The sequence below is a fragment of the Plasmopara halstedii genome (assembly GCF_900000015.1).
Source record: "Plasmopara halstedii genome assembly, contig: Scaffold_410, whole genome shotgun sequence".
In the NCBI taxonomy this organism is placed as follows: Eukaryota; Oomycota; class Peronosporomycetes; order Peronosporales; family Peronosporaceae; genus Plasmopara; species Plasmopara halstedii.
Window position 1 is genome coordinate 355,349 of NW_020187331.1, and position 13,761 is coordinate 369,109.

Here is a 13,761-nt window from a genome sequence, read left to right on the forward strand (position 1 = left end):
TTTTTCTTGAGCTGGACGAGATGTCCCTTGAATCGTTCGGCAGTGTCTTGAAGGCAAGCGATTTGGCCGAAGTGCTCATTGTCCGACCGGACGAGGAGATAAATTCGTCATCGCTTCTGGATGAAGCTTTCTTGGAGGACACCAAGAGAGTGCTGAACCCACGATGTGGATCGTCGATCCTACGGAATCACTTGGATCCGTACTATCCTATGGTGAAGGAATCTCAAGACGTCGTCTCCAAAGACCCGGCTTCGGTCCTACCTCCGGACCGAGGTGTGCGTCATGAGATCGACCTGGTTCCGGGAACCAAATACTGCGTAACATGTATTGTAGCAAAGGGATTCAAGCCAAAGTTTGAAATTGATTTCTTAAGTACGTACTCTCCAGTGGCCCACATGAATGTATTTCTCATGGTGCTAGCCTTTAATGTAGATAAAGGCTTTGTAACAAAGCGGCTAACACCTTTCTGAACAGTGATCTTAAAGAACGTGTCAGCAAGAGCTGCGTATGTTAATTCAACAAGGTAATCTATAACCTTGACCAAGCGGCCTGCGCATGGAACAATATCGGTTTCAGGAGTTGTGGTTCTGATCAGTCTATATGTGTCAAAAAGACAACTGCAGGTCTATTTACATCTGTTCATACGTCGATGACATGATTATTGCAGCGAAGGGATTCAAGAAGTCAAGCTGAAGCTTAAGAAGGCTTTTAAGATGAAAGCGCTTGGCAAACTCAATTTTATTATGGGGATGAAGATTGATTATGATTAGACGAAGAGTACCCGTATGGTCAAAGCAGACTCGTTATCAACAATTTTGTTGAGCAATTTAACCAGCAAAACTCCAGGCCCGTCAAGAATCAAAGCAAATCAGACTTAAAGCTGTCAAAGATGCAGTCCCCGCCGACGGACGCTGGCGACATGAGATGCGCTTTAAGCCATACTGGTCGCGAATTGGGTGAGTGTTACGTATGACATGCAGCGACTGCTCCGAAATTTGAGCAGCGATCAGTGGGTTACGTGTCACTCCACGATCAGCCCGTGAGCCACGCTCGGGACTCCTGTCCGATACACTGTTGGTGTCTACACTTCCTCAAGAATAGAGAGAGCGCAAATACTCATGGTTTATTAGACGCTTTACGCATTGCATTAAAAAGGTTTGCGTTTTGTCAACAAGTTTGCATTTGTAGGATCAGCATCATCATACACCCAAGCCTGCGCAAATTTGTGTCTTTTAGTATTTCACAGAAGTCAGGACGAAGTTCGATTTAGTCTCTTACTGTATGATCATATATCCATAACGTCCATGTAAAATAATTTTTTATGTACAACGACGTCTCGACGTTGAGCAAGAAGGGAAGACCTTACGGTTTGCGACATGAGATGCGCTGTAAGCCATACTAGTCGCGAACTGGGTGTCTAAGACGTTATATACTCAGAATCTGCTGAGTTTATTTCCCACGGGTCGCTGATATTTGGACTTTAATATCACAGGCGCATCCCCAATCATGACAATGATCCCTGAGAAAGGCTTTGCCATCATGTCTGCTAGTGCTAATACATGCCGATATAACAATAAAGTCCTGAGCCACATTTTCTCAAATGATGTGGTGGCAAATGTCGACATGTTTCGTCCGCGCGTTGTAGGCAGCGTTATTTGCCAGTACAATTGCCCCTTGGTTGTCCTCCCCGACAAAAGTGGAATCAAGAGGCTTCAACATCTTCGGACTGTAAGTTGACTACGTGCCAAGTACACACGGCATCAGTGGTGAGTGGGAGGGACTGTTGAGATTACACCACTGAATGCTGGTTGAACGGACGAACGACGTCAGAGGGATACGGTATGTGCCTGGTCTTAATTACGGGCACAATTTTTACGGACACAATACGGTAAGTGATTGCTAAAGCAACGGTAGTCGCTGATAGGCTTTAGATAAATCAGGATCTAGTCTAAAGAGCCTAATTTATAATATGAATGGCTCAGACGTAGCAAGCGGTTGTGCGAACAATGGGCCTAAAAATGTACCCATTTTACATGTTACCTTCTTTTACAAACTTCTCTAAATCCGACAAAGTGCTTCAACTGAAAAATGAAATATTTAGGGACCAAACTTTTGTTGAGCAATTCAAGCGCTCTACCTATTGCGGAACAACGTCAGTCGTATCTGACAAAGTTTGTGGCAACAGCAAATTCAAAATCTTCTGTGTCACATGTACTGTTAATGATCTCAACGATGTTTAGGTGTCCAAGGTATTTTCACATACTTTGCTTCACAATTCCCGTCAATTTGTTGACTACCAGCTTCAGCGGTGGTCTCAGCTTTTAAACTCGGTGGGTTTTCCATAAATGTATGAATTCTGGAAATGTATCACAAACGCATTTGTGTTGCTCGTGAACGCCTCCAGGCGAACAGTAACCTCTGTAAGGCTCGGCCTACCACAGATGTTTTCTGCATAAGTTTTCTAATGAATTGTTATCAGCTACAAGCATGTGATTTTACAGGGCATAGACACTTTTATGGTTTGTATTCTGAACAGCTATATTAGCGTGTAGAAATCTAAACCTTTGCTTAAGGAGGCAAGACGAACCTGCAAAGTTGGTGAATCAAAAAGTGCTTAAAACAAGCGTTTAAAAATATCTTATGACACATGAGGTTTCTTCATCGTAAAACTAAGAGTCGAATCTACTTAGTCACGAGCAGGTTTGAGACTAGTCAAGTTGTTAAAAGGCTTCGTCGAATCAGCTGCAATGAAATGTGAATCATCCCAGACCAGCATCTTGATTAAGGAAAGTTCATTGCTGCGAGTCGACGGCGTTTGACTAATGAGGCGCGTTTTTAAGGCAGAAAGTGAAGCTCTTGGCTTTTGGCATAGACGCGTAGTAACGACTGCACTCCTTCCGGGTGTAATTTAGCAGTTTGAAGGATTTGACTCACTTGTTCCTGAGTGTAGTGACGCTCGACCCACTTTTCCAGTAGAATCTTCCATTCGTGTAATGGATATGTTTCGAGGTCTTGACCTCGATCAAGACTGAGTTTCACCGCTTCTTTTTGTGCTCTGTATGCAATGAATTCGGCAGCACGGACGTCTATTATGGTACGCAAATCAGCAGAATGAGTGCTGGATTTGGTCACTGTATCCATTACGTCTTCAAGACGCATGTTATACCTAACTGGATCGTATAACAGCAAAAGTTTTGCCACGGTATCCGCATCGAGTCGAGCTGTTTTCAGTATTATTTCCACCTCGTCGAGAGTGAATCCAGATTTGATAAATACCATGAAGCAAGGTATCCAATCTCGCAAAGTGCCAATGTCACCTTGACGTTTTGGTAGCGATGAAGCGACGAAAGTAGCTGCTCGCACAATGGGGTCCGACAAAGCGGTTTTTAATGAGATGCGTAACTTGTAACCATAGGGGTCTAGCAAGACTTTCTCAGCTAAAGCGAGCAATCCGATTCTACCTTTTTGTCGATTGTCGCGCAAAATTTCGGCCAAATGATTGACGTATCCGCTTGCTTGCTTGAGCTGGGGAAGCTCAAGCTTCAACTGTAAATAATCAATATCTTTATCTTTGAACCCCAAAATACGAGTCCATAAAGCGACTTTTTCTCGAGAACTAAGTTCTTTAGGTGGGTGTGAAATCTTTTTCATGGGTACGGTCGACAAGCGGAGTTCAAGCAAATTTTCGCTGAGCGGAGACAGAGCTTGACGAAACGCTACCCTCTCTTCGTCACCAATCACTTCCTTTTGTTCTTGTGAATCTTGCGCCCTTAGTTGGCGATCGCTTGCATCCCGTTCATTGCTCTGAAGAGTTTGATTTGAGGTGGAGAGTTCTGCAAAGACGTCGACGAGTAGAACCACAGCGTAAAGAAGATGCAGCACGAAGGAAAAATATGGTCTGCGCATAGTGGTTTAGTGTTGTAGGATGAGTTGGTAAGACTGACCGAGCAGAATGAAAAATGAATGATTTCCAAATTGACATGATGTATGTAGTCCACTCCATTCTACAGATCGGATAGGAAAAATAACTCCTTGATATGATCAACATCTGTATCAAAGAATTTCTGTGCTGCAACCATTAGGATAAAAGACTGGCATTGTCCACATCTATGCAGAAAAAAAAGTGGGATCTATAGGATAATAAAAACTACACCTCCAAGTTTCTTTCTTTCCCTTTTATTTATTTTAACTACTGTAAATGCTTATTGTTCCCGAGATTTGTTTCCTTATCCGATCTGTTAGGTGTGTATCTCCTTCCGTACCTATGCATAATTTTCAAGCAGGGGTGCGATCTTAATTGTTACACCCACGTGTACCTTCATTCCCAATATGCCCATTCAAAAACAGTTTCCTGAGCTAGCGCCGCTGTTGAGATGACGCCGTTCGATACTGTTGAAGAACATTTTACATGCATACGATTTACAGCTTTTCGTGCATGAAACGAGCTCAAATTAGCATAGTGGATAATGCACTTTCATGGTTGTGGCTTCAAATCCACAGATTTAGTGTTCACTGTGCGCCCATATTTCTTTTTATGATTTGCAGACCATGATCGCACATCATTGCGGCAAAGAACTTTAGTAAATCAAACAGGGATGGTAAGATCATCGAATCCGTGGTACAAGCTCTTCCACTACCCAATTCGATTGGTCTTGCTTCCAATCACTTGATGCCTTTGTGGATGTATGGTTTATGTCTATCATTGTTCCTAGAAGTGATCTAAGTGACACTGTGTTTGTGCGATTGTTACCAAATGACGACCACATTGAAATTTGTTTTCACGAATTTTTTAATAAGGTTTTGCTGAATCGAGCGATGACGCTAGTTTAGATGATGAAACGTCATGTGCATTGAAGTCACTTTAAGTGGCCACGTTATGACGAAGTTGCTAGATTTTCTGGGATCTGGATAGTCTACTATAAGACAAACACAGTTGAAGGTATCTCAACCAGATGGTTGAGCCTCTACGACGATTAGATGTTTACAATGCTTTGCATGAACATTCTGCTACAATATGTTGATCTAGAATAGGATGGGACCCCATCGATCATGGTAGGTGAGATAAAGGTACCTGCCAAAACTAGCAGATCTCATCAGTCTATCAACACATGCTGTTCGTCCGTCCGTACACGGGTCTGAGGTCTTAGACTTGATCAAAATGGGTTTAAACCTAAACTTTGTATCTAAACTGATGTTTTCCGTTTTGCTCTAAACCCACTGAACTAAATCTAGGCCATATCACTGGCCAAAACGTGATTAATGCGGGCCAAACATTGGCTAATATAAGTAAGTACGATAATTTGATTTTAATTTGGTTCTGTATGAATTTATCAGCCAACACGAAACTATGAAAATATTGCACCATTCCACTTTGTCTTTTTGTGAATTGAGCGATTCTTAGGCGCTTGATGGACGTGATAAAGGATTTCACGATGTATGGATCACGGAATCATGGTATTTGCGACTTTGCCGCTTATTTCAGCACATTTTTGGGTTACAAACCGTTAATTTTCTCGCGTACTTGTTAATGCCATATCTATCATAGGGAAACGCCGATGCCATCACACTGGGGCAATCAATACATTGAAGCCTATCAGACGGATAAATACATGATATCACTGCAAGCATAACGCTAAGAGGTTTGGCTGTTAATAGATGCATGAAATCACTCTCGATTTAGGTAAAGCATGGAAGAGTTTTGCGTTGAAGCTTTAGTAAAGCAGTAAGCATAGCTTACAACCGCTCTCATTGAAAAGGACATAGGTTAGTGCAAATTACTTACAACGATTGCAGCACCAAACGACAAAAAATAGATATTATGAAAGATCGCGATGATAACATATTATATACAAATTGTAAAGCGTGGCTGACATCCACATGATATTCTCTTAAGAGGTGGATTGGGAGGTGAGGAGCTCATCTTAAATTCGAGCTCGCTAACCTTGTATTGAAGTAAGCGATATCGCATTAGCCCCGAAGGGAGGATAACAAAGTTAAATCCATACTATGTCTCATCAGCAAAGAACGGTTTTGGATAGCTATGCTGTTCCTCTCATATTTCAACCAAGATGGGGAAAAAAAGCTTTACAAGAAACGTTTCTCTCGTGGCGACGGAAGCGAGGTCGTAGCGAAACGATTTCACTGCTCTTCTGAAAAAGCAGAAAGTGATGCCAATGGATGACATCGCAGCCGAATTCAATGCTTTCAAGTCGATGGAGGTCTCCTTTGAATTGAAGGACGTGATAGCCGACAAGAAGTACGGCGTGCGTCGCCAGATCATCACTGCGAATATGAAACGTCCTGACACTGTGAAGACATCGGTCGAGTCCACCTTTATAATAGAGAACCATCACACGAAGGTCAAGATGGCATCAAAGCCATTACAAGTTATGGAAGTGACCGAGTCGATCAACGACGAAAACACAGCGCTTATCATTACCCTTCCTGGCCGTCTCGTGGAAGCAGACAAGAAGATCGACTGAGTGTGCAAGCTGCTAGAGAAAATCGCGAACGCCGCGTATCACGAAGAAGGCGATCCACAGTAACAGCGCGCCGTTACTGTAGATGACAGGCAAGAAGCCAAAATTGCTGGTCTCGCGCAGTTTCACACATTCAGTCGTGCGTCAATAGCGACGCAGCCGGGTGAAGACTTCAGTTGCGCCACCAAATAGAAAAAGTTGATGAGAAAAGCAGTTTCATCCAAGCGTCTCGAATTTCTTAAGACGTGCGCCATGTGTTGAGCACGTCCGAGTCGCTGCGAGAGCTTACCCGAGCGACAAAGGCTTTGGAGACGTTCTAGCTGGCACTATTGTGCATCGTGTCGACGATCTTTGTCAATGATCATTAGATTCAGTATCTCAAGGGTCAGCAGGTCGAAGTGATCCTCGTGCACAACACGCGATTGCTGCACCCAAGACGCTTTTTCGCCTGCTTTGGTAAGTACTGCATGCAGCAATGGAGTGAGGCGCAGTATCAGGATCACTTGCTTAACGATCTCGAAGCGCTGCGCAAGCTCGATGGGCGCTACCCTGATGACCCGTCGGTGCTTCAGCTCCAGAACATGGATGACAGCGGGGTGATGGTCGCGGACGGCTTGAGAACTCGCTGCTAAACCATCCGCACTGCCCGCCATGACATGAGGCAACGTTGGTATTTTCACCGTGAACATCAATGGCATCAAGAAGAGCGACCACTTATTTTCTCAGAGCTTGCTCTTCAAGTACTCGGTGTCTTTTGTCCAAGAAACTAAACTCTCAGACAGCATGCACCTCTCAACGTTTAGGCTACACATAGACTCGAGTTTAAGCACAAGGACTTCGAGAACTACCCCAACTTGCTGTACGATCGACCCACGAGAGGTCGGAGCGGTGGAGTTTTCACAATGAATTGCTCTGACATTCCTGGCTTCAACTCGGCGATTAAAAACCCACAGCTAGTCGCTCGCAGATCTCTACCTTGTCGTGAAGGTGGTGGTCGAGAGTGCTTACAACTACATTCACAACGTGTATGCGCCTATGGATTGACAGGAAAAAACAACACATCTTCTAGAATTATGAGACTGAAGGTTCGAGGATCAAGCGACCCACTTCGTGTTGGACGACCTCAACACTCCTCTCGACCTCCGCATCCTCGCTTGAGGTTTTGACCGAGTCGATCCAGCTGTCTCGAGTGGCTAGCGAAGCTGGGTGTCGTCGATGCATGGTGGGTTCACTTCGACACGAAACATGTGCTCACCGGTCCGCCTCCTCGAAAAAATGCGGCTGGACTACATCCTGCAACCCGAGTCGTTCTCCGAAAATGCTTTTTCGACGACTTAATGTATTCCTACCGAAGTACGCAGGCGTTCACATCTCTCACTGCGTAATCTTTCGGTCAGGGAAACAGCTGCACAGTAGAGGTTACTGAAAGTTTCCGCGAGACCTTCACGACTACATAGAAGTTGCGTCTGCGATCAAGAAAGAAGACAAGTTGATTCGCGATCAACTGCGTGACGCTGGGAACCCCGGCAAGGTTTGGGAGAAATGGGAGTTAAGCATCAAGATTCAGCTGCAAGATGTGCGAAAGAAGGATGCAAGACACGCAAGCTGACGAGGACGCCTGCATCGCACTCGACCAAGATGCTGCCCGATATCATACAGCAGGTAGAGACTCAAATCGCGAGCTCTCTGATAGAGCTATGAAAAACGGCATAAAAATTATCACGCGGATGAGTCAGTGTAGCCAAGATACCGCGTTCGACTTCAAAACGGCCAACACCGTGAAGTCCACGAGCTACTTTCTCTGTCTGCTGGACACGAGTTTGCATCGAGTCTCGATCAAGAAAGTCGTGACACTAAGTGGTAGTGCCTTGACGAATCCTCGAGCTCACTGAGCACTGGAGATCAGAGATGTGAGATCCCAACAGTCCAGCAGGCGGATCTCATCCACCTGACATAGCCATTGAGCGTAAGCATCTCGACTCGATCGTCCGCTTTGTCTCGGAAGTTGATCGCGCGATGCTTGACGCACCAATCACAGCTGCCGACCTTGCGCATGCGATTTGGCACATAAAAGCGACATTCTCGCCTGTCATTGACGGGTTGACCGCTGATTTCCCTTAGGCCCTCCTAGTGTGTTTGGCGTGTGCTTTAGAACCGTGTTCAACGATCAACTTCGCCGTGGGGTTTTGCTTCCATCTCAACGCAAGCCCGCCGTGGTGCTTCTGCACAGTAGGAATCGAGAGCTTAATCAGGCAACAACCGCTTGATCGCACTCATGCAGGTCGATGTGAAGGTGTGGTCGAATGCAGTGATATTTCATCTGCAGCAGGTCATCGCCGGCTTGATCCAAGCAGACAAAAAAGGACTCGTCAAAAGACATTCGATTCACCACCATGAGCGGTTCCTCGCTGATATGCAGGACCTCGTGACAGCTCGCGACGAAAAGGCGTACACCATGATCTTGGACTTCCAGAAAGCGTTCTATGGAGTCAACTAGCACTGCATTTTTCTGCTGCTTGACATAATGGGATTCGGCACAGCGTTTATCCAACGGATTCAGCTGTCGTACACGCGCGTCTACTGATCAACCGAGTCCCTGTCTGCGCTGCATCCGACGCGAGGCGTGAAGCAAGGCGATTCATTGTCTGCGCTATGAACATCAAGTCTCTCAACAACCTGCTGAGAGTACATTATGTGTCAGAACGCAGACCACACATCCACAAGCGTGTTATTTACAGATGACTCGATACTGCTTGCGGGCTCTATTTTGAACCATTAGGCGCAACTTGATATCATGGAAGACTACTGCAGTGGCTCAAGCGCGAAGCCCAACTTGTCTATGTGGGTGCTCGGAGCGCTTAATTGAAACCAAGACTTACTGGCGTTGAAGTTCTCGAACGCACAGAGTATCTCGGTAGCGCATTCGAACAGGCTTCGGTCATCAATACGATCATTGAGTTTGATGGCCAACACTTCTACGACGGCTTAAATGCGTGGTGTTGGCGCGCACGCACACTCCGCGGGTGACTTGTGGAAGCACAGACGATGGTACTTTCCCGTCTGGTGCACTACGCGCAGCCCGTTTCGATTCCGGCACCGGTCTTATAGCAATGGCAGTCGATGCTTAGTAGCCTCGTGCTGAATGACAAGCACGACCGCAACGAGTCGCATGAACCGCTTACTCCGAATGACTACGTATACGAACGGTGCCGTGGTGGCGGATTCATCGTCTCAATCTTATTTCTGGACGGACACTTCAAGCGGCAGCATCTCGCACTGCTACGCTGTTCATGTGTGCGGCGATTACGCAAGATTGTGGAATCGGACGACAGCGAGCGCTGAGTTGACAAACATGGTTCTTTCCGCATTGAGCAATGCGACGCGCTAGACTTTTTCACAATCTTTCCTCTTCGCCATGGCTACTTGCTCAATTGTAGTCTGACGTCGATGTAGTGGTGAGTGACTTGGGTCGGGTGGTATAGGGCACTTGGTATCTATTTGGCGGACGACAACCCACACTGGCGCTCGCAGCGAACTTGGTGGTCTTCACGACTTTTCGCTTTCATTCGGTACCTTTAACGATGTCTACTCGCAGAGGACGCGGTTGAACGTGTTACAAAAGCTGAAGACTCATCCGGCCTTCGGTGAGTTTGTCAAACGCTTTTCAGGTATCATTAATGTGCGGAAACCTTCATAAGTCTAAATTTCTCAATATTGCATCGCGGCAAAAAGAGGACACGTTATGAGAGTGGCTCTCTCATCTACGCGTCACTTTAGAATTTCCGGTTCCCACACAAGCAACCCCGGCACATCATGATGGCACACTGGCAGCCCGCCTTCTCCCAGACTTACTCTTTCCCAAGCCATTCTCGCCTTCCAGACGCCCGACTCTACTCTGCGAACTGCTGCACCAGAGCAGAGCTAGACTGATGGTCCTGTAAGGGGCAGTGAGGGATAAGTGATGGTGTCTGGTGGAGGTAGAGCGACGAACCCACACCCGACCAGCACAACTGTCAAAAGAAGACGCTACCACAACACTTTTATCATCGATGCTTCCGGCTAGCAACCGTAACAACGTGATTAGCAGCGGCAAGAATACGGATGGCAACAAAAAAATTAGCTGATACAATTGAGACGAACTTTGAACTGAGATAATCACTGGACCGCAATATTTCATTTTCACTCAGCTTTATTTTAAGTATGGCACATGCGTTAATTTCAAACTAAGGAAGAGTTTTGATTTGAACAAGCCAATCTATTTCCTTACCTATCTTTCTTTGGAAGCAGGACGGTTTTTCCATCAACGTGAATGTATTACAAGCGCATTTTGGTTGCTTGTGAACGCCTTGGGGCCAACAGTAATTGCGTTTAGACATTGATCCACAATAAGTGTTTTCTGCTATAAATTGTTATCAGTTGCAAGCATTACATGTTACGGGGATATTTTACAAAAATACAGACACTGTTATCGTTTGTATTCTGACCAGCTGTACTAGTGCAGAGATCTGAACAAAAGCTTAATTTGGTAGCAAACTTTAGACCAAGTTATCATATTCTGCTTACTCGATTAGCGTTTGAAACAAAGTGTCATCATATGTCATGACACCTGAGAATTCTTCATCACCTAGAAGAACAGAACGAAAAGTAGAAACTACCTAGTAGTCATGAGCAGGATTGAAAATCGTCAAGTTGGTGAAATAAACGATGTCACTTAGCTGCGATGAGATGTGAATCATCTGGAGTAAAGCCAAACCAGCAATTTGATCAGGGATTTTTTTATTACAGTGTATCGATGGCGTTTGACTAGTGAAGGTCGTTGAATGCAGCAAGGCGACTACTTAGCTCAATTTTGCGCTTGTCATAGATGTCCAGTATCTTCTCCACTACTGTCGGTCGTAGTTCAGCTCCTTTGAGGATTTGGCCCACTTGCTCCCGGGTGTAGAGATGGTTGATCCACTTTGTTACTAGATACTTCCACTCGTCATAAAATGGCATTTCCGAATTGAGATGAAGTCGTTGTGGATCGTCAATTACTCTGTTTACAATAACTTTGGCGGCGCGGGCTTCAACTTTGGTGAGAAAATCAGGAGAAAGAGATTGGCGGTTGTTGAATTCAGTCACATCATCCAATATGGCAGTTATGGAAGTTTTTTTCACGGCCGTATCGTATTGTTTCAAAAGGTCTTGTACTTTCGCATGATCGAGTCTAGCTGTACGCAATATGACTTCCACCTCGTGGCGATTGAACCCATGTTGGACCAAATTCTTGGTGTGAGATCCCCCAACCGCCACATCCATTTCAATTCCGCTCTTTATTTGTTTTTTTAGCGATGCAGAGGTGCGAATGGCCAGTTGAAGATAGGGGTCCGCCAAGGCAGCGTTGACTGGAGTGGTTGTTCTGGGAATGTTGGCTTTCAACGATGATTTTTTGCCTGATGGCGGCAGCTTGCGGACATTACGCTTCGACGAAGGTTTTTTGGCTGGAGCGGGCAACTTAGTATGAGTCCGTCTCACCGAACGCATTTTAGCTCTAAATTTAGCCAAAAAAATTTCCGCTGATTTCTGATCGAGTTCGGAATGTAATTTTTCGATAAATTTCGAAGACGTATCAACATATTGGATTGGAACTGCGAGGGATTTGGTGAAGAAGTCGGTAGTTGCTTGCTAGGATTCTTCGAGAGATGTGACAACTCGGTATTCCTTTTCATTGGTGTGCTCGACAAGCTGAGTTGGAGGTTTGGGAGGCTGATTGGAGACTGAGGTCTATAAAACGCCACCCTCTCTTCGTCACTAATCACTTCTTTTGGTGCTTGAGAATCTTGTGCCTTTAGTTGGCGATCGGTACCATCCCGTTTATTGCTCTGAATAGGTTGTAGTGAGGTGGAGAGTGCTACCAAGACGTCGACGAGAAGAACCATAGCAGCAAGAAGATGCAACAGGTAGGAGATATCTGATACGCGCATAGTGATCGAGATGAAAACTTTTCTTGGAATGAGTTGCAAGAATGACCGAAAGAAATGAAAAATGAATGATTCCTGCATCGTTCATCATGGATAGACATGGTGTATGTAGCTCACACCATCCTGCACAGATGTTGATCCTATCAATTTGATAGGATCAACATCTGTGCATAAAGTTTCTAAATGATATGTTGCCACAACGTTGTTCCACATCTATGCAGAAAAGCGAATTGGACTATATAGGCAGACAGACCTAAATTTAAATTTATTTTAAGGACTGCAAAAATGCGTAAATTTAAATACGAGGGATCATCGTTACCTTCTTTCACATCGTGCTCGCTTTAATTCAGATAGCGCCGCTATTAAGATGACGCCACTCTAAACTGTTAAAGTTCATTTTACAAGCATAAGATTCACAACTATCCGTGATTAAACAAGCTCAAATTAGCATGGTGAATAGTGCACTTTTATAATTGAGACTCAAATTTGATTACAGTGCTTATTGTTCACTGTGTGCCCATATTTCTCTTCATGGTTTACAGACCAAATCGTACATCGTTTGCGGCAGAGAAATTTCGTACAGAAAAGACGAAGATATAAGAAAACTTAAAGCACTTATTCACATAGGATTTATCGACAATTCAACAGCTGCCCGCTGTGGATGGTGCGATCATCGAATTCCGTGGTACAAGATCTGCCCAGTTTGATTAGTGCCTTCGTTCATGTATATTTTATGTTTTCTATTGATCTAAGAAATGATTTGCTATCGTTTATTCGAAACTGTTGGTTCGATAAACACATCTGAGTTTTTATCACAAATTTTTCAATAAGATTTGGCTAAATGGATGGCAAAATGCGATGTCATGTGTATTGAAGACAATTTAAGTGGCTATGTCATGACAAAATTGCTTATTTTCAAGATTTACTGGGATTTGTACAAGTCTACAATTCGACAAAATGCACTCAAAAATATCTCAAGCAGATGGTTTAGCCTCTGCGACGATTACATGTTTACAATGCTCTGCACGAAAACTTCGCTCTGCTGGTGACAATATGTTGATTTAGAATAGGATGGTGGATCAATCATCCAGAGAATAGAGACAAAGGCTAAGAAGTAATGGCGAAAAAACTCGTTGGAGTACCGGCCTCTTAACGCCCATTCACGTGTAGTAATTTGATCCTTCACAGGGATCGTCATAAGATCCATCGTAAACTTGTGAATGTCAATAAGCACGCACCAGATTCGAACGTCGAAGAGATTGCACACACTGCCATGAAACGGGGCACGGGATGAGAACTGCAGATCGCCTTCTACATCCGAT

General features: G+C 44.7%; 3 protein-coding genes across 3 annotated transcripts; 1 reads left to right on the plus strand and 2 right to left on the minus strand.

Annotated features, from left to right (window-relative positions):
* Positions 1-2,835: 2,835 nt before the first annotated feature.
* PHALS_09297 (RxLR-like protein) lies at positions 2,836-3,906 on the minus strand (the record flags this gene model as incomplete). Its single annotated transcript, XM_024724769.1, has 1 exon — positions 2,836-3,906. The coding sequence occupies one exon, from the start codon at positions 3,904-3,906 to the stop codon at positions 2,836-2,838; it is 1,071 nt and encodes a 356-aa protein (XP_024575613.1).
* A 2,267-nt stretch (positions 3,907-6,173) lies between these two features.
* On the plus strand, positions 6,174-6,482 carry PHALS_09298 (uncharacterized protein; the record flags this gene model as incomplete). Its single annotated transcript, XM_024724771.1, has 1 exon — positions 6,174-6,482. The coding sequence occupies one exon, from the start codon at positions 6,174-6,176 to the stop codon at positions 6,480-6,482; it is 309 nt and encodes a 102-aa protein (XP_024575614.1).
* Positions 6,483-11,337: 4,855 nt separating this feature from the next.
* PHALS_09299 (uncharacterized protein) lies at positions 11,338-12,002 on the minus strand (the record flags this gene model as incomplete). The annotated part of the gene is made up of 2 exons (XM_024724772.1): positions 11,338-11,365; positions 11,452-12,002. The coding sequence occupies 2 exons, from the start codon at positions 12,000-12,002 to the stop codon at positions 11,338-11,340; spliced, it is 579 nt and encodes a 192-aa protein (XP_024575615.1).
* Positions 12,003-13,761: the final 1,759 nt, after the last annotated feature.